Consider the following 26,529-nt stretch of genomic DNA (forward strand, 5'->3'; position numbering starts at 1 on the left):
GTGTGGGCTCTGGTTGGTGACCAGAGGCCCCAGATAGAGCTCAATATTTTCTGGTCACCAAGAAGTAAGCAGCATGTTATGGCCATTGTGGACACTGGGGCTGATTGTACCCTTAATACATGGCAACCCTGAGAGACACCCCAGAGTTTGGATGGCCTTAGATGGCTACAGGAGAGAACAATGAGTCAAATAAGCCATGGTCCATTTAGGTATGTCACCAACTCCCTTATGAGGTATTCATGTCCCCTATACCTGAAAACATTATCGAATGAATACTTTTGTGGAAAACATTGCAAATATCTGTGGGTGAATTCCAGTTAAAGGTGTGGTTGGTAAAAGCCATTCTCTGGTAGGTAGAGCCCTTACCTATAATCTTGCCAGTTACTGTTCATACTGGCTCCTTTGTGAAGGGTTGATAGACTGGATGTTCACATGCCCTAACTGAGCAGTTGCACGATCTCCTACTTTACTGAAGTGGCATGCATTATCTTCAGCAATGAAGGGTTATACACTAGTCTCTTGGGTATGAAATTACATGCTATTTAGGGGCCAGTACCACACTAGCTCTGGTGGAACCTCTGTTGCTTACTACGCATGTAAAGGAAGACATGCTGTATACCTGAAGGGGTCTGGTATATAGACAACTCTCGCAGGGAAATCCTGGTTGCTGGACAGCCATCCAATACCGGTTTGAAACTGGAGAACATCAGAGCAGTCCATGGGCAGAACTGCATGCTGTCTGCTTGGTATGTTTGCATGAGCCCTAGCCCATAATTTGTACTGACAGCTGGGCAGTATTCCAAGGTCTTTACCTTCTGGATGGGCCAGTGGGCAAAAGATGGTTGGATCATCTTAACAAAGCTGTTAATGGGGAGCACAAATGTGGAAGGATATTTGGGAAAGGTTACAAAACTGCAGCTAGCTTAACAGTGAACCACATGCCAGCACAGTCACAACCCCACTGGGCAACAAGGCAGACACTTTGGCCAAGATCCAAGCCTTAACACCATCACAAGCATCAGAGTTAGCAGAACAAACCTACAAATCTAGTGGACATCATAGTGCCTGGGTGAGATGGAACATTGCTAAGGGTTTACCCATAAAATATTCAGAGTTGTTAGTAGCAATATCACATTACTAAACCTAGTCTCAGATGCAACCCTGGTGTGTCATGCACATGGGGAGGACATATACATAAAGCTATTCTACCTGGTTAGACTGGCAGATTGATTATACTGGCCCCTTACCTATAAATAAGCAAAGGGAAAAAATATGCCTTTACTTTTGTAGATACTGCTACAGGATTGTTACAAGCCTTTTATCATGTATAGGTATCCTTGCAGATTGACAGTGAGAGAGACACACACTTTACAAAATATAATGTCCAAGCTTGGGCACATAACAGAGGAAACCACTGGCAGTTTCACCTGCCATATCATATAATCCAAAGGTGGCTGGGTTGATAGAATGGAAGACTGCGATTTGGAAAGAACAACTTAAATTGCAGTTATAAGCACCAACCTTGCACTGGTGCATTAACGTTTCTCTAAGACTGCGAATATTAAATGTGTCACTGATGAGCAAAATTGCCTCATCTTATGCGAGGTTGAGGGTTGAACCCCACCTCATCGACTTATTTCTGTGAAGTGCACTAAGCCAGACATGTTGCTACTGGACCCAGTGGCAGGGCAATGCTATTTGCACTTCTGTGCACACAAAGATATTTTGCCAGGGGAAGTGACGCTTCAAAGATGGTTGGGATGGCACCTTCCCACAGGTTGGGTGGAATACGTCTTTTCTTTTAATTTTTATTATTATTTTATTGAAGTATAGTTGATATATTTTACTGGCTTCAAGTTGGGTAAGATGCTCCTTGCCAGAGAGAGAGGAGTACCCTGGCCAACTAAAGTGGTTTCCACTGATGCTGTTGAACAGCAGCCCAGTGCGCTCAAAGTATACCTATGTGGGAGACAAACCCATTCATACAGGTACTGTTCTAGGGACACTTACTGGTCGTTCACTACCCCCAAAAACATTACATGTGTTAGATTCTCCTTCATCCCCTGGCAACATGTACAGGGCACATCGCCAGCCCATTCTGCACAGCTGCCTCAGTACTGACCACAAAGGACCCTGCCATCAGTGTGGTGTTACTAGAAGGGGAAGCCCTCCCCAAACAAGGACCCACTAAACACTTATTTTTTTGCCCATAAATGCCTCCTAATGATAACCTTGGTCAATGCAAGAGGAGGAAGCATGCTCCTTGCGTAGGCCCGAGGTCATGCTGCTAGCGTACATCATGGCTCTTGCCGGACCTGCAGATGATTACGTTTTCCAGCACCTCTGGATTGTCTTGGCATCTTCATGTGTTGCTGTCTCTACTGCTATATGTTTGCACATGGAATGACTGTTGCTATGGACACTAAAAAAATCCCCCTCTAAGATGGCTCAAGGCTCTCTTGTGGAAGAGGTAAGTGTGTGAGATTGTAAGAGCTGGATTTGAGGAGTAAGAGTGTTTCCAAGCAAGAGTGATGCCATCTTGTCAGATCCTGCGGGCTCACTGATGAACCATCATTGCACTCTCTCTCTTTGACACAAAGTACTCCTTAGATAATATCTAGCTTGGAATAGTTAACATTGTTTCCTGGGGCAAACTCCTTGCTCTATTTCCAGCGATAATACTTGGATGTCAGCACTGAAGACAGAGTGGTAGTCCTGCACAACGATACTTCCTCCTTGTTGCTGTAAATTAAACCCCCTGAATACAAAGCAGCATAGTGATCTATGTATCCTGAGGCAGCACAGGGCCGACTTCCCTAAGATCCTCTGAATAACCCTCTGTTGAATTCAGACTGGACTTGTCGGCCTCTTTCTTTGGTCTCATAGCCCCTTTGGCTTTTAGGAGTTGCCTTGCTGGGACCTCCCCCAAGTGGAACACACATTTCGCTGGGTGTTGTGAGTCCTTGTCTATGACATTCACTTCAGATGAATTTACTGGGATCTTGGAACAGAGAATAGAACCCAGCAAGGCTTCAGAATTCTCCGCTGCTGTGTTCAATGCCAGAGGAAGTGGAGCAATGCATATAGGATTCTGAGGAAAATTAAGTTTTTCCTAGGCATGTTTTACCAAGTCAAGATATCATTTGACTATAAAGTGAACAGGTAGACATTCTTATCAAAGAACTTATGGAGCAAAGTTCCCTAATACCATGTTGAAAAACTGCTTTGGAATGGAATCCAGCCAATGAATACATTAACTGCAATAGAGAATTCTAAAAGATGGGAGCACACTTATGCTCCCCAAATCTCTCACTGCTAAACCCTGGCTGTGCTTCCTCAGGCACAGCATAGCAGGCCATCTGCCAGGTTGTAGACCTCACAGAGGAGCACTTTTATAAGCTGCTGGTGATCCGTGACCTGGTCATAACAAGACCATGTCACCAAGCCCTAAATTAACTAGAATTCCTCACACTACCAAACCACCATTGGTGTAGATTTTGCACTCAGGGTGTGCCATGGAGCCTGCAGACCTTGATGCACCTGCAGCTCTGGGACATCACAGTAAAAAATGATTTGGAAAAAATGACAAAGATCTATTACCTACAATCTATGAGTTGTTCATTGTCTTTGATATCAGCAGGCAGCAATATTTGAAGCAGAGACAAATTGGAAAAATAATTTGGACTCAGAGTTAATGGCAAACCACTTTCAGAGGTTCTGTTGGCCAAAACATGTGACCACAGGAAGGATGTGCTTATGAACAGTGGCCTCAAGATGGACCAGTTCTGCCTGTGGCATGGTTTTGTAGGATGATTTGAAACACTGGCCAGGAAAATACAAACATTGATGAAGCCTCCAGACACCGGGTGAAAATGAAACACTGTATTAAAATGTATCCGTGGGGTTTTAATTTATTGAGGTGACTAGGGGAAGTGTTGGCTAGTTGACATATGAGGCGGGCTGCTAAGATGACAGGAATATTAATTTCCTATTTATTGCCGGCAGTTACACAGGTGTGTTTAGTTTGCAAAGGTGTATTGAGGCACACACTTGTGATTTGTGCCAATTTGTCTAGTAGGTGACTGGATAGTCTGTGGTACATACAGACAATGAAACATTATTCAGCACTAAGAGAAAATGAGTTCTAGAGCCATGAAAAGACATGGAGGAACCTTAAATTCATATTATTAAATGAAAGAAGCCAATATGAAAAGGCTACACTGAATAATTTCAACTATATGACATTCTGGAAAAGGCAAAACTGTAGAGACAGTAAAAAGATCATTGGTTGCCAGATGTCAGAGGTTAGAGAAGGATGCATAGCAGAGCACAGAAGATTTTGTAGGGGAGTGAAAGTACTCTGTGTGGTAGCATAATGGTGGATAAATGTGTCTTGCCAATGGGTTTCAGCCCCAGGCAAGTTCACTATGGATTCAGTGAGACTGAGGAATGACAATGGAATGTTCTTGGGGTGAAACGGTTTATTACCTGGCTTGTTCTCCTGGCAATAGGTTGAGCGCTAGAATTACGTCTGCATCCAGCAGTCTGCAGGTCTGGAATCCTCCTTCTTCTCTGCCTCTGCCCAGAGCACTGGGCAGAGCTCTTTTTATAGTGACTCAGTCAATAATAGCTTATTGCCTACAGGTGTGGAAGCAGTAGCCTACCAGCAGGCCAGTTACATCATCAAGTAGTTTAGGTTCAGGTGAGGATCTGGGCTATAGGAACCCTCAGTTTATCCACAGTTACCTCATCATGTTCATAAAAATCACTGGCATTCTCCGTGCCCATCTGGCTTTTGCATCAGACAAGTTGGTTAAGTTAGGATGTGATAGGAATCGCTACCCCTGTATCTTTCAACTTACTGATGGTAGGACTAATTTCTGAAATTTCCACAAGAATGCAGTATGGCTATCTTGATGGTGGGGGATAGTGGTGGGGAGACGTGCAGTGCAATTCTAGGGGCCTCCTCTTGACCCTACCATAATAGGGTCACTATGGATCATGATACATATGTGGGGATTCTGCCAGCTACCATTATCTATGGCTATTACACATTGCCCAGATTGGGAAAAATATATCAGAACAAGTGGTTGACTCCTTAAGCTCCCACCCTGACTGCTGGGCCAATGTGATGTTTCAGTTCTCTCTGGATTCCAGCCAGTTCAGAGCTAGAACCTAATAATCCCTGGAAGTCTGATATTTCCATTTCTCTAGTATAGTCTTCCTATTGAACGTTGTCTTGCCAATGGGTTTCAGCCCCAGGCAAGTTCACTATGGATTCAATGAGACCAAAGAAAATGACAGTAAAACGTTTCTTTGGAGTGAAAGGGTTATACCCAACTTTATTTCCATGGTGGCAGGTCAATCACTAAAATCCTGTTCACTCAGAGTGAGTCTGCATGCAGCAAGCCGGTCTCTGCCTCTGGGCCTCTCTGCCCACACAGCCATCCTCTGGGCCTCTATCCTTGGTGCTGCCACCACTCCAGCTTCTGCTCTGCTTTCCTGCAGCTATGCCACTGTGCGGCCCAGACAACTGGGCAGAGCTCTTTATATAGAGAGAGTCAGTAGCAATGTATTGCCCACATGTGTGTAGTGAGCTAGCCAACCAGGGCCAGGTGAGAATCCTGGCCACAGGAACTTTCGTTTTATCCACACTCCACCCCTCCAGGATTCTCTCCTCTCAATCTATGTGCCCTCAATCCTCTGCAATGGTCCCTGTGCAAGGAAGCTGGAACATTGTAATCAAACTCCACAACAACATAATACAACATACAAATAACAAAAATTACAACAAATTATAATAACCCTCAAGCCTGAGGAGATCACTGTCACCAAGTGGTCATCCTGGCTGTGTTCAAACCAGTTCTACTCAAATGAGTTAACCAGAAGAACCATGGGGGGGCCTTACAATACCCTCTTTCTCCAGCCTCTCCAGCAAAAAGTCTTGCAGACACACACGCCAATTTTGTTGCTCTGTCTCTGACCTCTGCTTCTTTGGTCTTAATGGCTTGAACTGCTGCTCTGGTTTCAGTTGTTGCCATAGGTCCAGTAAGATCCTATTTTACTTCCTAATTTCCTTCCATCTGCTCCTGCCCATATTAAATCAACCCACATTTGGGTTCTTGTAACCTTCATGGGGCCCTTTAAATTCTTCTGTGAGCAGCAGACCTTTCTGTATTCTCATTGCTTCAGCATCTCCTAAGTCTGCTACTGTACATATAACCTTGCTTTGGGGCTGCCCTAAGTGAGAGGCAAAAATGGCTACTAGAAACCCAAAGAGGGATGTAGGAGTCATTTGAAGCACAATTTCTTATGCCTAGCTCCCGTAACACCTGTTGAAGCTCAGCATACGTTTGCCATCTGGCAGGAGAGGGTGGTAGATCACCCTGAATGGGCTACACAGCACAAAGTGCAGCCATAAGCTAGTCGAGGAGGGAGTGACTCCATGGGGTCTGATGTGCATTTTGTAGTCGCTGTCTCAAGGCAGACTGCGTTGTCAGGAAAGCCTGTCAGAGAGCTTTCCCATCTCTGATCCCGACAGAACAATTCCATCCACCCCTATGTGCCACAGACACAGGAGCCAAGCTGATATTGACTCTGAGGGCTTCTGCCTAAACCGGGAGCCCAAATCCACCAGCTCAGCCTGAGTACAGGGGCGGACCATAGAGTGTTTCACGACCTGGGAGGGGGCTGTGCCTTTCCTTGGGGAACCCTCCGCTGCTGGGTCTTTATTTTCATTACAACCACTGGGCATGCTTTCACTAGAGGGGAGTGTCAGTGCCTTTGGCACCACCCCTTCATCCTTCCCCAGCTCCTCCATTTCTGGGGCTGATACCACCTTTCTCTCCCCTCCCCCGAGTGCCTCCTCTGCTACAGCCTTTACCTTTTCTACTGTGCCTCGCAGCAATGCCAGCTCAGTCATCAGCAGCTCTCTTACCTTCACCTCAATACTTCACGGCTGGTGTTCTCGTGCCACCTCCGCCTTTGCTTCCCTCAGGAGTTCGTCTTTTTCCTTGATGGCCTTTTCCTCCTTCAGAGCACCTGGCAGCACTGCTGTCTCATTCTGTAAGGAATCTTTCACCTCTTCAGTGGCACCTTGCTGCTGGCATTCTTGTGCTGCCTCCTCTCGCATCAGTGCCATTTCCTTCTTCAGGGAATCCACAGAAGTTTGCAGCTTGCCTTCTTGTGCCGCCATTTCTTGGGTCTTTTTCCGGAGTGTGTCCTTCTCCTTTGTAGACATTTTTAATATTGCAAGAAGCAGCCAACCCGCAGTCCCTGCTGCCTCACGGGCACTCTGTTTCTCAAAGGATCTGCTTACTATACCAAGGGCCATCCCTACTGCCTCCGGTATCACCTCCACTTGTCTCCAGACCTGGGGTGGGGCCCAGCCCTCTAGGAGGCAAGCCACCTCAGACCACATACCCATTGGGGGACAGTCCACTGTCTCTCCATTCATAGGCGCAGCCCACTGAAGCACCCCTCCCATAAGGGCAGCCTGTCTTTTTCCTTGGTCACCAATGAACCCTTCTGATTTTGCCAATTGTCTTGCCAATGGGTTTCAGCCCTGGGCAAGCTTGCTATGGATTCAAGGTGACCAAAGAAATGACAGTAGAACGTTTCTTTGGGTTAAAGGGCTTTTTACCTGGCTTGTTCTCCCGGCAGCAGGTTGAGCACTAGCATCTCTGCCTCCACCCAGAGCACTGGGCCAAGCTCTCTATATAGTGCAATAATAGCTTATTGCTAGCCTAGCACAGGCCAGTTACATCATCCAGTGGTTTTAGTTCAGTGACAATCCTGGCCATAGGAACCCCAACTTCCCCACACAATGCTTTCAGCCAGATCAGATGTTTTATTTCATCATCCATCATTGAACATCTTCAGTAAACACTCTCATATTTGCTCCCCATATTCTGCCAATATACATTGATGAGGTGCTAGAACCTTTTACTTACACGCTGCCTCCTCCTGGAATAGGCCTTCACTTTTGCACCTGGGCTACATTGGCATCTAACTCTTACTATGGGGTGATTTGGGGTCCTGAGGAAAATCAGCATCAGGTTGTGAGGCAGCTGGCCCAAGTGCAGCTGTTCAGTTATTGAAAAGCCTTTTTGCCTGAGAAGGCTGGTTCCCTTAGGTAAGGTGTGGCCACCTGTCTGAAGGTAACTGGGGATCCAAGTTCTTAGCATCTACCCCAAAATCCTTTTTGTGTCTCAGGGTCTCATCCCTTCCATACCAGCACCCTTCCCTTAGCGTTAGAGATCTGGCATTGAACTCAGGAGCCCTGACAGCGAGGCCCTTGGCTTGCTGCTCAGCCATAGCTGCCCTGCAAGCACAGAGCATGAGGAAGTCCTCCAAACCTGCTAGGGCTTTTGGATTTTCTGTAGATCTTCATGGCTGGATGGTTTTGTTCTATCTCAATTTTCTCATTGTCTATACTTCCTTGAGGTGTCAGAAAAAGTAAGTTTACTCTGCAAACTTTCTAATTGTCAGAGAAACTAAATGCCACAGTCACAATTTTCCAGTGCCTTGCCCTCTACCTTCACTTTGTCCTTTACCATTCCTGATGGTAATTATGTTACTGTGTGTGCATCTGTGTGTCTGTGTGTAACAGTTAGTCTGAAAGGATACCCACCAAAATCATGACGGTTTTTTTCTGCTGGAGATTGGGGAGGAGAAACTGAGTGAAAAGAGAAGAAAGGGGAATTCAAGTTTTGCTAAGGTATTTTATTTTAGAAGAGAAATATGAAGCAAATATAAAAAAATATTTATAAATTCTAGATGGCAAAGGTTTATTAAATTATTTTATTTTTTGTATTTTTCAAATTTTACCTCTCCAGTCTCCCACTCTCTATACTTCATCATTACTCATCATGATCATGAGGTGTTTACCCCAGGCTGCAGATTGATAGAAAACAAAGAAATTCAAGAAAACTATTATAGCAACAGGTGAAAAAATGCACACTGCAAAATCCTATCAGTGAATACCTCAAATTGTTACATTGTACAAATCCAAGTCATAAAACCCAAAAGCTCTTTTGCTCATCTGTATTTCCCTGACACTCATTTGCCCTTCCCCTAGAGCCAAACACTATTTACCAGTTTTTTAGTATACTTCCAACATTATTTCATTCATATACAAGCACATACCTGTATCAATTCTATAAGCAAAAGATACTTTTCCACATGTTGCTTTGTTCACCCTATAACATGCCTTAAAGATGGTTCCACATCAGTTCATATAGAGATCTATTTTTGAATGGTTTCATAACACATTATATGTGTTGATATGTCATAATTCAATCAACTCAACCCTTTTTGATAGACATTTACTACTTTGCACTCTTCTGCTATTAGAAATAAAGTGAAATTCAATTAACTGTACAAGTCACTTCACACATGTTTGAGCATGTATGTAGCATAATTTCCTAAGAGGAAGCTGGACAAAAGGATATATGTATTTAAAATTTTGAGAGTTACTGTCAGATTGTTCTTGATAGAAGTTGTACTACTTTATGGCAATGTATGAAAGTGTGTTTCCCCTGCCAAACAGTAAAATAATTAAGCTTCAACTTAATGATTTTTGTCAGTCAAGTAAGTGATAGTAGTATCTTGTTGTAGTTGTTAATTGATACTTCCGTATCATTGCTGAAGTTTCCATATGTCTAGTAATTTTAAATTCCTTTTCTGTGTTCTCTTGCCTGTTCACACCCTTTGCCTATTTTTCTTTTGGGAATCTTAGAATTTTCCTCTTTGATTTATAGAAACTGTTTTAAAAATAAGGAGTTGACTATGAATTTTGTTGTAGATATTTTTCCAGTATGTTGTTTATTGACCTTTTCATGTTTGTGCTACAAAGATAATTTTGTTTAAAATAGTCAATATTTACTTTTGTGGTTTCTAATTGGGGGCCATATTTAGGCCTCCCTTTGCTGAGATTATAAAAATAATGTCCTATTTTTTTCTCTTCCATATACTTGCATGATTCCATATTTTTACATTTAAATATTGGATCCACCTGGAGTTTATTTTGGATCAAGTGTGATATATAGCCAATGATTTTTTTTTCTTTCTTGATAGGTACCCAAGTTGTTCAACATAATTTATTGAATAATCAATCTTTTCCCAACTAATCTGTGCCACCTTTAACATATACTACATTCCCACACATATTTGAATTGAATTTGAACATTCTAGTCTGGTCCATTGACTGGCCACACAGCAGAACCCTATTGTTTTAACTATTGTAGCTTTGTGATATGTTTTAATATATGGTGGTACTAGTTTCCCTTAGTTTTCTTCATTTTTAGATTTTTCCTGGGTATTCTTGTTTTTTATTTTTCAGCAAACTTTAAGATCATTTTGATGCTTTAGGGATCTGTTGCTATTTTGGGGGGGATGATATTAAATTTATTGATTAACTTAGTGAAGTTGGATGTTTATGATTTTGAGTCTTATCTAAAACATAGTTTTCTTTATATCTGTTCAAATTCTCTTTTGTATTCTTCAGCTTCATTTCATAATTTTATTCATATTGAGCTTGTATATTTCTTGTTACAGTTATTCTTCATTATTTTGTTATTTTTGTTGGAATTACAACAGGGTTTTTTTTTTCATTTTATTGTCTCACTAGATATAGTTTGCACATATGAAGGCTATTGAATAACTTGGCAATTAGAAAATAATACATATAGATTAACATATGTTTTACTGATTTATTTGTTCATACTTCTTTCTTGAAATCACTACTTCTCAGTTCATTTTTCTCTTGCTGGAGTACATTGTTCAGTGATTCTTTCAGGAATGGTCAACTCTTGAGTTAAAAAAAAATTACAAGTCATTGCAAGCCTGAAATTTTATTGTGCCCTCAACTCTGAACAAGAGTTTGATTTGGAAGAGATATCTAGATTCAAACTTGTTTGTCCACAGCATTTGAACATATTGCCCATATTCCTCATGCATCCAATCTTACTAATGAAAAGGTTTTATAAAATACATTCATTCTCTTTGTAGATTATCTATACTTTTTCTCTCTTTTGGATTAAAGAAATCTTTTATGTCCTGAATCTTTACTATAATATGTTACATGTTTGTCATTGACTCAAAATTAGCACAGATAATATCATTATTAGACCACAACATTAAAATAGATGTTATAACTGTATTCTCTATATTCGAGAAGCTAGAAGATTGAATGTGTTAAATAGAAACATGGAAAGTATTACAAAAGGATCGAAATCAAGCTTCTAGAAAAATATTAGAAGATGCAAAAATGTCTGAGATGAAAAATGCACTGAATGGGATTAATGGCATCTTAGACATTGCATGGAGAAGAAAATATTAGTGGACTTGAGGACACAGCAACAGAAACCACCTGATATAAAACACAGAAAAATTTAAAGCACAGTACCAGTGAGCTGTGGAACAAAGTCATATGCCTAATATACATATAATTGCAGTGCCTGAGGAGAGGAAGGGGTATAGAAAATATATTAGAAGAAATAATGGCTGAAATTTTTCCAACTTTGATGAAAATTATCAATCAATGGATCCAAGGAGCTCTCTACAAACCTCAAGCACAATAAACTTTTTTAGTTACCAAATATCATAAATTACTTAAACCAAGAATAAACAGTAGCACAAAGCTTGGAAAGAAGAAATGAAAGTATTCTTACTGGTATTTTATCACTTGAAGACAGGCTGTGACAGCTTAAAGATATATCATAGACCCTAGAGCTATCATTAAAATAACAAAGCAAAGAGTTATAACTAATAAGCCAATAAAGGACATATGACATAATTGTTTATAAATGCACAATCAAGTCAAAAGGATGCAGAAAAAGAAGGAAAGGGGCAACAAAGAATAAATGGTAAAACAGAAAAAAATAGCAATAGGGTAGATTGAAACCCAAACATAACAATAATCACATTAACATTAGGTGAAGGACACAGGGTAGTGGTCTGCATTACCTTCCCAACTTCCTATGAATTTCTAAGTATTGCAAAATCAAAAGTTAAAAAAGCAAATAGTTTAAATACCTTAATTAAAAGGTAGGGATTGCCAGATTGGATTAAAAGGAAACTGAAACTTAAAATAAAAATATACCCACTGTCTTCTTGAATATTGCTCCAGAGAAATCAGAAGCCAGAATGATCATTCACAGATAATTGGATATTTTTGCTTGGATTGTTAAAATATAGCAGGGTCTTTCTATGTTTAACAGAGAATTAAGTTTTTGAGCTTTGTAGTTTATGTCTCTCAGAAAAAATGGATTTGTTTAGCTTCAGATATTGGGAGAATTTCTGAGAGAACTTTGGCACACAAGGAATTTGCACTTTCGTAGCAATAGCCATTGAGAGACTAGCTGAAATCCTGAAGACTTGGCAGGACAAAAATACTGGAATTACTTTATCATTTCATTGGTTATTAAATTAATGAAAAACAAAATGTAACCTTTGAGTCCAGTACATTCATCAGAAACCCTTTCATTTTAAAATTAACAAGTAAAACACAGTATTATCTCAGGGGAACTGAGGCAATCTTACCTTCATATACTAACCTAAGATTCTCCACAGGAATATTAAAACAGAGCCAAAAAGCCAAGATCCGAAATAACCAAAAGGCACACAGGAAGAATTTTAAAGACAGCGATCAAAACTATGAACACCATTTAAATAAATGAAAAATAATAAAATAGTGCGATGTGTTCTTACAGAAAATTATGATTTGTACCTTCCTACCTTACATTTTGAAACATGCTACATTCATTCCTAGTCCATAGAAGGTCAGTCATGCTACCCCTCTCCATCCTTCACACTCTCCCCGCACATTACATGCAAGCATTTCTGTGTCATGGCTGTGTTAATAAAAGTGAAAATACCTGAGTCTACCTGGCCCATCAGCTCATACATCTTGTCATGACTTCTTCCCTCACTGACTGCTCCCTGACCACCCTGAACAACCAAACCTCCTTCTGTCTACCTATCTACACACACACACACAAAAAAAAAAAAAAAAAAAAAAAAATCTTTGCATCTCAGGGCCCTCTGATTACTCTGGTGTCCTTTATTACTATCAGAAATTTCTTACACTTGTTTACTTATCTGTGATTTGTGTCTATCCCAAAGAAGGAATCTTGTCTATCTTGTTTTCTACCCAATCCTCAGCCCCTAGTACCTAGAAGAGTGTATGGTTCACAGTGAATCCTCATTAAGTATTTATTTGATGATTAAATTTTTAGATCAAATAGTTTCATAGTTAACTATAGGTGAAATTCCTAACTGTTTTGGATTAGGATTTTTTGCCAGAAACTTTCAGAATATACAGATGTTTCTTCGCCCTGGAAGCCAGACAGAGCATAAGATTGTGGAAAACAGCTGGTTCACCTGCTGTTGGATTGATCCCAAACACAATGTTTCTTTCCAGGCCTGAAAATCGGCGGACACTGTCCAACACAATGTGATTGCTCGTGATATCCAATGCATCACCGAATTGTACTAACAGATCAGAATCCTCACTGAGCTGATGTATTTTTCTCTTCCTCATTGCTCTTAGAAGCTCCTTTTTGTATTTCTCAACTTCACTTGCTTTGCTAAAAAGCACAGCAATATCCTGGGGGGAATAACCATTCCTCAAGAGACACCAGCAATTCTCTGCTAGCTGGACCACCATCTCCTCCATGTCCAAGTACTCCGTAATCTTAAAATTGCCTGGAACACCCTGAGCCCATTTAGCTTGATGGACTATCTCCAGAGACCCAGGGGGGATGTTAGGTGGAGGATTTTCTCTGACCACCTGCATCACTTCTTGTAGGTAGCTGGCTATTGGATCTGCATTGCGCATGACTCTGGTGAGCTCTTCTCTTGGATACTGGGCTGACAGAGTGGGGAGGCCTGTGTAACTCAAGTGGCTGGTCTGAAAGTAGTCCAGAAAGATCCAGAGAATTCCTGGGCAATCCTTTTCTCTCTGAGTGATGTTTTTTGCCTTGGTATACCAGTCCCCATCTTCACTGCGGAAATTCTGAGCTTCATCAATGATGATATGTTGAGTATCTTCAAAATCTTTTTTCATGAAGGTTTTCCGGGTCACTGCCTGGCAGATACCTTTCTTGCTGAAAATGAAAGAAACACAGTCAGGTTTCCTCAATCAGACAAAGGAAACCAACTAACTCTTCAATTCTTCTGGCACATAGTAAATACACATGAAGCTTACCATGTGAACTTAAATTCACACTTTAGCTTACTCAAAGAAAAGAGACTGAATATAAAGACTTTAAGTTGCTCTAAGAAAAGAAAGTTAAGAAAAGAAAATGGATATAGTCAGCGGCATACCTTACAAACTCCCTCAGGGGCTGGTTCTCACAGACGTAAAGAATGTCACCTGGTTGACAGTTAAACACATATCTGATCTTCTCCATGATCCTAAGAGCCAGGATGGTCTTCCCTGATCCAGGTAAGCCATGGACAAATAGCTTTCTGGTCGTGTGAAGGTTCTTTGAAATCAACTCATACTGTTTATCTGTGAGTAGGTTCAAAACTTCAGTGCCCAGCTCTTCACTTAAGAAAGATCTGAACCCTAGCAGGACTATGACAAGAGACTGTAACAGAGCTTCCAAGTGCTGGGTGGTCATAAGTTTGTAGGATGTGGGATAAATTGGCAAATCTGAACCATGAAAGGCCTTTGCTGTTTTATCGGGATTTAGCAGGAAGACTGAAGGAGTGATGCACAATCTCCCAGTGTAGCCACCTGTGTTCACCAGTTTCTGCTTTAAGAAGTGGGCGACTCTCATCGAATAGTCCTTCCAGTCCACGTTCCCCTCCCAGAGGATGGTGTAGAGGAGTGGGATGTTGTTCTGAGAGAGTAGAAGAGCATCACAGATCACTCCTTGCTTCTCTTGCAGACCCAAGTCCACAGCCCAGCTTCGAGAAAAAATTAATATTCCTTGAGAGACAGAGCACATTTCCTTACTTATGAGGTCTCTGAGTCCTTTATATTGTGAGAACAGTTCCTTATAGAGGCTTTCTGGAATATACACCACTCTGTCTGATGATACTAGACAGGGAAAGAATTGGAATAAATTAGAGAATCCCCAGACAAGCTAGTAATCATCATCATAAGTAGTAGATTCAACCCACAATTGGGCCCTACACAGTAGGTTATGCATTAGTAACAAAACGATAAAACATTTCCAAGTCCAATGGGGCCAAATAATTGACTGGTATAAACAGAGACAAACAATAGTCATGTTCCAAAGTGGTATTACAATGGGAAAGATCCCAAGGAAAGTTACAGCTTAGGAAAGAAGAAAATATGAAAGTCTTTATGAAGAAGGAGACCCCTGAACTGCATCTAAAAGATGACTGCAAATTAGCCAGCTGAAGTTGGAGAATAGAGAGGTAGGCAGAAGGGAGCTCATGAGTCAGCACAGAGACAAGAAACAGCAGGGTTTATTCAGGTAACTCCAAGCATGTTGTGTTGCTAACTTCTAAAGTGAGAGGCGAAGACGCAGGGATGACAATGGGGAGGAAGGCACTGTGCCTCGGCAATGCTGACTCTAGTTAACAATACTGTGTTACATACTTGGAAGTTGCTAAGAGAGATCCTAAGTGTTTTCATCACACACACACACACACACACACACACAATGATACTTATGTGAGGTGACAGGTATGTTGGTAACCTCGTTGTGGTGATTGTTTCACAATACACGTGTTTGAACTCATCACATACATGATGTTATATGTCAATTATATCTCCATAAAGCTGGGAGAAAAAGCACCTGGCAAAGTTTGTACACCATATGATTTTGTGAAAGGCAAAACTATAGGGATGGAGAACAGATCAATGGCTGCTATGGATTAGGGATTGGAGGAGAGTTTTGACTACACAGGGGCAGCATAGAGTCTTTTTTGGATGATGGAATTGTTCTGTACCTTGACTGTGTCCATGTTTAAAAATCCTTGTAACTGTGTAACAAGAAAGTCAATTTTATCTGTAAATTTTTAAAAATAAGTTTAAAATTAAGATAATTATAATAAAAATTCATTTTTAAAAGTACTCTTTAAGAGTTTGGGCTTTTCCTGTTGTATATAAGTTTCTTAAACTCTTTGGGGTCATAAACCCAAATTTGGAATCTAACCAAAATTTATGAACCCTCTCCCCAGAAGAAAATCAAATACACACAAAATTTGAATTTTGAATTCAGGGTAGAGGGAAGAGACAAGATTAAATTCAGATTTCTGTGCTTGGCTGGATGGAGGATGGACTGTGCAATTGATATAGACAGTGTGGAAGACATAGCAGAAAAAGAATATTGAATACAGAATAATAATGCAGAAGATACAAAAGAAGATTGTCAGAGCAGAAGATCAATTTTGGAAATGCTCAGGTTTTTGATCCCTGTGGTACATCTAGCTGTCCAGCAAGCAAGTGGACACACTAGTAAAGCTTGTCTGAGATCAGAGAAATACTCGACTTAGTTTCTGTAAAAGTGGCCTAAACTTTTATAAGGTTAAAGAGCACCTAAGGGCAACTCCTACTACTAGTCTGATTTAACATCATTCTGGAATTATTGGCCAATGAACTGAAGCAAGTAAGATAAATAAAATGTATAAACATAGGAAATGTTAGCTCAAAATTACCTTTGCTTTTACAGTAATAGGATTTTTAAATGTTTAGAAATGGTATAATGTGTATTCTAAAACTTAAGAGCTTTCCTACATGGCAGCAATTCACAATCAGAAATTATTATATGAAGATTGCCAGTGTAGGACTAAAATTTAACATATAGTAGCAATATGGATAAAACTTAAAAGAATTGGGAGATATACCATATTTCACTGATTATATATGTACTTTAATTTCTCTGATATCAAGATACATCTTTTAGTTTAATTGGCAATATTTTCCTTTTGAATGGCAAATAAAATAATAGTGCAATATTGTTTTCTTAAGTGTCATAAAATATGATAAAAGAAGACTTGAACAAATGGCTGTGTTCACCTATGAGAAAATTCACTGTTGTAAAAGTGACAATTTTTTCCAAATTAATCTATCAACTTTGTGTAATTGCCATCAAAATAATCTCATATTGTTCTCTTCTTTTTGGTGGAACAAACTGATTCTAAGCTTCTAGAAGAGAAAAGCCATGATACCATTTGGAGAAAGTATATTTTGGTATATGTTTTGAATTACAATTTAGCAATGTTCACCTAAATGTATAAGCAATTGTTATTACTTGGAATTTATCCTTCAGGAGTACCTCAAGGCATTTGTAGAAAAATGTATATTGGAGCACTGCTTAGAATAGAAAAAATTAGACATCATCTAAAATCCTATCAAAAAGGAACTAGTTAAAGAAGTGATAGAAGGGTGTTTTCAAAGTTGCATTTTTTTTTACCTGGGTGGTGGTTCAGCAGTTTCAGTGCATAATTATCTATTAAATGATATTTTTGTTGTATGCACTTTCTGTATTTATAGTATATTTAATAATAAAAACAGCTAAAGTTGATACTGTTTAGGAATACTATGAAATACCATACAATCAATAAAAGAATTGGGTAAATCTAGGAGTAAGGTTATAACAAGACGTACATACACACTACTCAGATTCAGCCATATACTTGCATATAGTTGTAGTGCATTCATTTTCACTGTAGAATAATATTCCATTATGTGGATATACTGCAGTATACTTATACATGTTATGACAATTGGTGATTTGGTTGTTTCCCATTTGGGACTAGAACAGATAGTGAATCTAGGAGCACTTGTGGGCATATTGCCAATTATATACATATCTCCTTGTGCATGTGTACAGATTTTTGTCTAGAAACCAGAAAGAATTACTGAATGGTAGAGTACGCAAATGACCAATTATACAAGGTAATCCACATTTGTTTTCCAAAGGGATAAGGCTGGCTTAATTCCCACCAGCACTACACAAAAGATTCTGATTACCCACCACTTCAACACCTGATTTGCCGATTATTTGACACAAGATGGTATCTGCTTGTGGTTTTGGCTTTGATTTGCATTTCGCTCATCACTGATGGGTTGGGCATCTCTTTATAAGTTTACTGGACTTATGTGTTTCTTTTCTGAGAAGTACATCTTTATTACTATTGCCCATTTTTCTACTGGGTTGTTTATCCTTTAAAAAAGTTGTGTAAGTTCTTTTTATATTCTTGATACCAATCCTTTGTCAGCTACATGTATTGCAAATATCTTCTAGCTTATAATCTTTTCACTCTCTTTAAGCTATCTTTGGAGGCAATGAAGCTCCTAATTTTAACATAGTGAGGTTTATCAATCTTTTTTCCTCTAATAGTTTTGTGCCTGGTCTAAGAAATCCTTTCCTACCCCAATGACACAAAATTATTCATGTACATTTTCTACTAAAAGTTTGAAAAGCTTGTTTCTGACATTTAAATCTTTGAACTCTATGGAATTGAGTTTTTTATACAATGTAAAATAGGAGTTTGATTTTATTTTTTCTATATGGATGAGCAACCAACCTATTCCAAAGCAACCAGAGATGATGAATTACCTGGAAAGTAACGCTTTTGCTGTTCTTCCAAACATTCAAAATTCTTGGGAGTGCACACAGTCCTGCCACAGGGTGTAGTGGATGACAAACTCAGTGCAAGGACCATCTCAGAAAGTCTAGAAAGATCTTAGGAAACAAGAACCAAGGATTCAATATGCAAAAAGGCAGTCCCCAACTTAGAGCTGATCTATGCTCCAAAGTCTTTCACTTAGTCTTAGAACTCAAAGCCTTGGCCCAGAGAAATATATATTTACACCCTTAGCTCAGGAAAGCTTATTGATATCTTGGGGAAGAAAAAAACTGGTGTGGAGCAACAGTTTTTAATTTTAATTGTATTATATTGAGACAAGCTTCTTATATTTCTAGAATGCTTACATTTAAAAAATATGATTAGAAGACAGGAAGTTCAATGGTATGGATTTCTGACAAGATTCTGAAATGGACTTTGTTTTTCTGGACTTTTAAAGACATTACCCTTGATTTTCTTTTGTCTAATTTTATCCTGGGCTCTCCTTTTCCAAGGCAGATGCATATCACCAACAATACTCTTTGGCTTTTAAATCAGGGCTAACTCTCAACAGGGAAAGTAGGATAGGAGAGGGACAGCCATGGTTTGGCCATGTTTTGGTCCAAAAATGGAAGTGGGGCAATGAGAAAAGGAGTATATTTAATCCAGGGAATCATAAGATTGGGAAGGCAGAAGAAAGTGGCAGAAAGTTAAAGACACACATGCACATGTGAAAATGAAATTTCATAAATAATTAAACATGAGTTCATGTTTAGGTTTAGAAAGGAAGAGACCTGAATTATGAACACAGGAAAGGATGTGAAAATAAAAATGACTTGGTCCAACAGCCTTCTGCACAACGTCTAGTGGGTCTACTAGCCCAGGGCATGTGTTGGTTAAATGCACAATATTCAAGATGGGCAGAGGGAAGCAGGGCAGTGAACAACCAACTGTAGAAGAATTAATACACCAGGCACCTGCAGCTCAGTATCCTTACCCAGATCCTAAAATAATACCTCTCTTTCCTCCCTCCCCACCATCCCTCTTTGCCCCAGCAAACATTACAGTCATTGTTGATTCTGCTCTCTGACCTGGGTCTGCTTCCATCATCCAAGCTACCCATTCCTTTGTGGCCAGCTGTCTCACACGATTGTCCTTCACCTGCCAGGAACTGGGCACGTCAGCAAACACTGCACAGCAGAATGGCTCCACCTTGACTGCACAGATATATCCGTGGAAGGCTCCCTGACTGCGTACTTCAAGAAATTTGATGGCATATTTTATCTCACTCCTTTGTGTACAGAAATGATGGACAGGTAACTTCCGAATACAACAATCAATAGAAATCTTCACAGAGTTAAGATCTGTTTTCTGTATTTTACATCCAATGACTTGATGGGTCTCATCATCCACACCAAAAAATATATACCCTCCTTCAGTGTTTGCAAATGCCGAAACACAGGTGGGGAGACTCTCCTCAAAGCATTGTGACACTCTTGTTGAGAACATTTTAAATTCAACATGTGTGGACTTAGTAAAGTTGACCTTTTCCAGGTACTGAAGGTGATCCCTATCAAATAAAGTAGCAGCTGAAGCCTTTATGTTATCTTCATTTTGTACACCAACCTGAACTTCCTGTGGACTTAATGAATTGGCATAATTGATATTCATAAGAGTCTGAGGCTTCTCTTTGAGGAATACCAGTGATTCCTGAGAATTCATGACATCAGTAGATGTTCTTTGTCTGTGGTATAAATTGGAGCATAAGGTAGCCAGTCGCACACTGGAGGCCTTTGCATTCCATGATTTCACAAAAATAAGAAAGAGGTCTCCCTGTTGCATCTCATCTAAATAGCCTTTGAAAATTGAAGGTAGATTCAGTCCTACTCCATGAATTTCATAACTGTAATCTTTGTTCTCAATCTCAGCCTTGACCACTCCCCCACCAGAATTCAGCAGAGCACATATTGCATGCAAGATGATGTCATTCTGTTTCTTCTCTAGTTGAGGGTCCATTTCATTCCTTTGCTTATTTCCAAGGATGACTTTTCCTGCATTTAAAACATACTCAGCAAAGTTCGTTTCCAAATCAGTCTTGATACTCATCTTCTCAGCACTTGTCCTATTCTTCCTTTGAAATGTTCTCCTAAAAAAACAGGAAGTTAGAACCATTATAACAGGACAAGAACAGGGGAGGTGGGAAATGGACAGTTTGAGGCCACTCTTCTGAAGTTCATTCGCACAGAGCTGGAGGCCAGATTCATGCATGGATTAAGTATGTAGGACAGGTTGAGGAGCTAACTGCTGGAAGCCCACTGCTCCCTGAGAAATGATCAAGAGGTTATTTTTATGCTGTGATTTTTCCAACTCTTTCTGCTGAGTTTTCTGAGTGGCAAGGTCTCTTAGGTCACCTGCAGAACACAGGAAAATTTACAAAGATACACATGGACTGAAGATGGATGCAGCTGGAAAGCTTTCATGGTCAGAGGTCTCTCTGGGGTGTGCTGGCACTTCTTATTTTTCTTTGTGCTTTGTCTTTCTCCTCTCACTGAGACCTGGGAAATTCCTGGGTTGTTAAAAACCCCAATTTTATATATTAAAAAAATTTAAAAATATATTTATATATGTCATATTTAAATATATACAAATATTTAATATGTTTTTGTATAACAAATATACATATATAATATATGTGAAATGTGTGTGTGTTATGTGTATGTGTGTGTATGTGTGTGTGTGTGTGTGTGTGTGTGTGTGTGTGTGTGTGTGTGTATATATATATATATATATATATATATCATGCTATCTGGACAGGGTTCTGGCTCTCCTCCCAACTTCCTTCCTAAAAAACCTGGATTCAGGAAACAAAAGATGCAACCTGAGGAAGAAGCAAATACAATCTCCTGGAAGAATGTGAAGGGAGACCCCAGAAAGATACTGTAGGACAGGCCTAGAGGATCCCCAGCCAAAACTGGAGCAAGATGGCAGCAGGTTTCAGTGGTTGGTGTGTGAGACTATACAACTGATGGGATACTTAATAAATTAGTCAACAGAGGAGGTAGAGAGTTTGGGGATGAATTAGTAATAGTGACTTAGGTAATACAAATTAAATATAAGACAGTAACTCTAAGATTAAAATAAAAAGTATAAGAAATAAAACATAACTATAAGCCATTATATGGCACAGCTGTAAGCAAAATGGCAGTCATAATATAAACTCTGAATATTGTACTGGCAGGATGTGGGGAGAGAAAGGGTAGGGTTGGAAGTGTGAGAGAGTGATACCATTGTCTCCACCGCTGGTGGGAATGTAAACAGAAAAACAGAAAATAGCTAAAACTGGGGTGGGAGTGGAGGGGGAGGTAGCTCGGGGTGTAAAGAGAACATAAGCATGATGTTTAGAAATAAATCAATGCCAAAAGAAAAAGCCAAGAGACAAGATATTGCCTAGAAAGCAGGCAAGTGGGGTGAGTTAAGGGGCCACTGATTTCCTTATGTCTTAATGGAACTATGACTTTCAGAACTACATGCAGAAGATTTCCACTTCCAGTCTCAATACAGTACCAGGGGCTACATTACTCTACTGTCTGAAATAACAAAAACATTTTTGAAGATGTAATGCCTGGAAATTTTCCAAATTTGATGTTAACATAAAAAAATTAAGATCAAGATTCAAGACATTCAACAAGGCCCACACATAAGAAATATGAAGAAGATTACACCAAAGCACATCTTAATTATTTTGTTCAAAACCAATGATAAAGAGAAAATCATAAAAGGAACAAGATGAAAAAGACATACTCTATATAGAAGAACAAAGGGTGACAGTAGATTTTTTTGTCAGAAACAAAGCAAGCAAGAAGATAGTGGATCAACATCTTTAAACCACTGAAAGAAAAAAACGTCAGCCTAGAGTTCTGTTTCTACTGAAAAACATCTTTCAAAACTTAATTCAACAAAAAGAAAAACAATCCAATTTTTTAAATGGACAAAGACCTTGAGTTGACATTTCTTCAGAGAAGATATACAAATGGCTAGTAAGCGCATGAAAAATGCTCAGCATCATTAGTCATTAAGGAAATGTAAATCTCAGAACTACAATGAGGTACCATTCTGTTGCAGGAACTGTGAGAACTATGAACAAGGAGCCGGGACACGGAGACGTTTGGCGAGAAGAAGTTTATTAGCACTGGCACTGACTCAGCGGATTCATCTCGGAAGGCTGAGCCCCAAGCCAGCGGGGCCATGGCTTTTACACATTCATTACAAGGGTAAAGGAGAGTCATGCCCCAGGACTGCTGCAGTGGGAGCTGTTAGTGCACTATAGGTTCAGCCACAATATTATGTTTTAACTTACCTCAATAAAGGGTACCTGGCTACTCTATTGTAAACTAATGGGCCTACGTGACTATAATCAACAAGCTGTTCCATATCACTGGGTTCCGGTGGGCGGTACATTGTTACATTGCTTTAAACTCAAGCACCCTGGTATTCCTCTGCGTTCTTAAAGCCTTAAAGAAACGTTGTCCCTTCTCTTGACTTGGCTTCCTACCACAATTTCACTCACTAGGAGGTAATGATGATGAAAAAAGGAAAATAAATGTTAGGGAGGATGTAGAGAAATTGGAATCCTCATATACCGCTGGTGGGAATGTAAAATGGTGAAGCCATTGGGGAAAATTGTTTGGAGGTTCTTCAAAAAGTTAAACACAAACTTACCATGGGACCCAGCAGCCCACTCCTAGGTACATACCCAACAGAACTTCAAACAGGCTCTCAGACAGATCCTTGAGGCTCAAACAGGTCTATTTACAGCTGCACTATTCATGATAGTCAGAAAATGGAAACAACTTAAATGTCATCAACAGATGAATGGATAAACAAAATTGTGCTATAGCCATATCATAGAATGTTATTCAGCCATAAAAAGGAAAGTATTGATACATGCTTCAACACCGATGTACCTCAAAAACATGCCAAGTGAAAGAAGCCAGACATAAAAGGTCGCTGTTATGGATGGACTATGTATCTCATGTCCCCTCAGAATTTATATGCTGAAGCCCCTAATTCCCTTTGGGATAGTATTAAGAGGTTGGGCCTTTAGGGGTAATTAGGTCATGAGGGTGGAGCCCTCGTGATGAGATTAGTGTCCTTAAAAAAGAGACTCAAGTCTCTCTCTGCTTTCTCCACTATAAGAGGATGTAAGAAGACAATCCAGTTTGTAAACCAGGAGGAGTACCTTCACTGGATCTGTCAAGACCTTGATCTTAGACTTGCCAGCGTCCAGAACTGTGATAAATAAGTGTATGTTGTTTAAGCCACCCTGTCTATGCAGCTTTCATTATAGCAGCCCAGACTGCCTAAGACAGTCACAGATTGAATGGTTCAGTTTATGAGAAACATCCAGAATGGATAAAGTCATTGAAACAGGAAGGAGATTGGTAATTGTCGGGGGCTATGAGAAGAGGGGAGCAGGGAGCAACAGCATAATGGGGTTTTATTGGGGAGTGATGAAAATGTTTTGAAGCTTGATAGAGGTGGTGGCTGCACAGTACTGTGATTATACTGAATGCTACTCATTCGTTCACTTTAAAATGGCTAGTTTTATGTTACATGAATTTCACCTCAATTTTTAAAATCGATCCAAAAAATGAAGGTGAAATAAAAACTCTCTTGGATGTGTAAAAGCTGAGAGACTTCATTAGCAGTAGAACAGTAATATAAGAAGTGTTAAAGAAAGTCTTCAGGTAAGAGGAAAATTATATCAGTTGAAAAGCAGATATACAGAAAGCAGTGAAAAATGCTGGAAATGTTTACATGGGTACATATGAGAGAGATTCTAAACTTAAATCTCTCTAAAGGAGGAAGAAAATTGGAGTACTAATATTAATTGATTTTCAAGCCTTATTCTACAGTTAAAGTAACTAGTATGGAATTGGTATAAAGACAAATAAATAGATCCATGGAATAGAATAAAGAGCCCCAAAATAGACCTACATATATATGGACAACCAAGGTGCGAAGTAGAGAAAGTGCAATCTTTTCAACAAATAGGACTGGAATAATTGGATATCTGTACAAGAAGAACCACACTTCATATTCCACACAATTCACAAAAATTTACTTTAAATGTGTCATAGACCTAAACATAAAATCTACCTAAAATCTGAAACTACTTCATTTATTTAAATGAAGTCTACCCAAATGAGAACAGGCAGAGGCTATGTATTCAGAGCTTACTATATTAAGGAAGTCAGCCACCATCACTTGTGATGGCAGAGACTCAAAGGCAGGCAGAAGAATGGGAATGAAAAAAGAGAAGGCTCAGGAATGTGCTGATCTGAGGTGGGTATTCTAGGGAAGCTGAAGGCGGGCTTACAGAAACAAGGCATCTTATGTGACTCGTTTGGAGAGCCTGTTTTCACTTTCTTTGGTTGGTTCTGAGTTGGGGCAAAAATTTTGGAAGGTGGGAGTTATTAACCATGTCCTGACCATTTTTGACCAACTGCTGCAAGAGATGTGGTTCGGCTTCCTCAGCTGGCTGCAGAGGTCATGGGTCAGAGTTCTTTTTTTATACATGGTCTGGCCACTGTCCATTTGTATATTCAGTCTCTTAACCTCAAAACTTGTAGAGGAAAACAGGAGAAAATGCTTTTACTTGGGTTCAGCAAACATTTCTTAGAGATGATGCTAAATTCACAGTACACAAAAGAAAAAACTGATATACTGGACTTTTAAGAATGTCTTCTTTTTGGAAGCCACTTTTAAGAGAATGAAAATAGAAGTCCCTGACCAGAAGAAACTTTTTCAAATAATTCAGCTGATAAAGAATGTGTACTTACATACAGTGGGGAAATGACAGCCTCTTCAACAGCTGGTGTTGGCAAAACTGGACAGCTTCATGTAAGAGAATGAAACTGGATTACTGTCTAACCCCATACACAAAAGTAAATTCAAAATGTATCAAAGACCTGAATGTAAGCCATGAAACCATAAAACTCTTAGAAAAAAACATAGGCAAAAATCTCTTGGACATAAACATGAGCGACTTCTTCATGAGCATATCTCCCTGGGCAAGGGGAAAAAAAGCAAAAATTAACAAGTGGGACTATATCAAGCTGAAAAGCTTCTGTACAGCAAAGGATACCATCAATAGAACAAAAAGGCATCCTACAGTATGGGAGAATATATTCATAAATGACAGATCCGATAAAGGGTTGACATCCAAAATATGTAAAGAGCTCATGCACCTCAACAAACAAAAAGCAAACAACCCAATTAGAAAATGGGCACAAGAGCTGAACAGACAGTTCTCCAAAGAAGAAATTCAGATGGCCAACAGATACATGAAAAGATGCTCCACATTGCTAGTCATCAGAGAAGTGCAAATTAAAACCACAATGAGATATCACCTCACACCAGTAAGGATTGCCACCATCCAAAAGACAAATAATAACAAATGTTGGCGAGGTTGTGGAGAAAGGGGAACCCTCCTGCACTGCTGTGGGAATATAAATTAGTTCAACCATTGTGGAAAGCAGTATGGAGGTTCTTCAAAAAGCTCAAAATAGAAATAACATTTGACCCAGGAATTCCACTTCTAAGAATTTACCCTAAGAATACAGCAGCCCAATTTGGAAAAGACAGATGGACCCCTATGTTTATTGCAGCACTATTTACAATAGCCAAGAAATGGAAGCAACCTAAGTGTCCATCAGTAGATGAATGGATGAAGAAGATGTGGTACATATGCACAATGGAATATTATTCAGCCATAAGAAGAAAACAAATCCTACCATTTGCAACAACATGGATGGAGCTAGAGGGTATTATGCTCAGTGAAATAAGCCAGGTGGAGAAAGACAAGTACCAAATGATTTCACTCATATGTGGAATATAAAAGCAAAGAAAAACTGAAGGAACAAAACAGCTGCAGACTCACAGATCCCAAGAAAGGACTAACAGTTACCAAAGGGA

The 26,529-nt window shown here is 39.6% G+C and overlaps 1 protein-coding gene across 7 annotated transcripts in view; it reads right to left on the reverse strand.

Annotated features, from left to right (window-relative positions):
- Positions 1-8,783: 8,783 nt before the first annotated feature.
- The window catches only part of SLFN5 (schlafen family member 5), a 28,895-nt gene continuing 11,149 nt past the window's right edge, over positions 8,784-26,529 (reverse strand). For 4 of the 7 annotated variants that reach the window (XM_073235218.1, XM_073235220.1, XM_017644057.3 and 1 more), the window contains 5 exons: positions 25,395-25,449; positions 19,644-20,698; positions 18,546-18,671; positions 14,329-15,049; positions 8,784-14,108 (listed from right to left, as the gene is read on the reverse strand). In XM_073235218.1, coding sequence (XP_073091319.1) covers positions 13,289-14,108; positions 14,329-15,049; positions 18,546-18,671; positions 19,644-20,698; positions 25,395-25,449 — 2,777 coding nt within the window. In that variant the 3' untranslated portion in view covers positions 8,784-13,288. The remainder of the gene's footprint in view (positions 14,109-14,328; positions 15,050-18,545; positions 18,672-19,643; positions 20,699-25,394; positions 25,450-26,529) is intronic. The other 3 variants (XM_017644060.3, XM_017644058.3, XM_017644059.3) reach the window with 1 other exon arrangement.

This window comes from Manis javanica, chromosome 4, assembly GCF_040802235.1.
Source record: "Manis javanica isolate MJ-LG chromosome 4, MJ_LKY, whole genome shotgun sequence".
Classification (NCBI taxonomy): domain Eukaryota; kingdom Metazoa; phylum Chordata; class Mammalia; order Pholidota; family Manidae; genus Manis; species Manis javanica.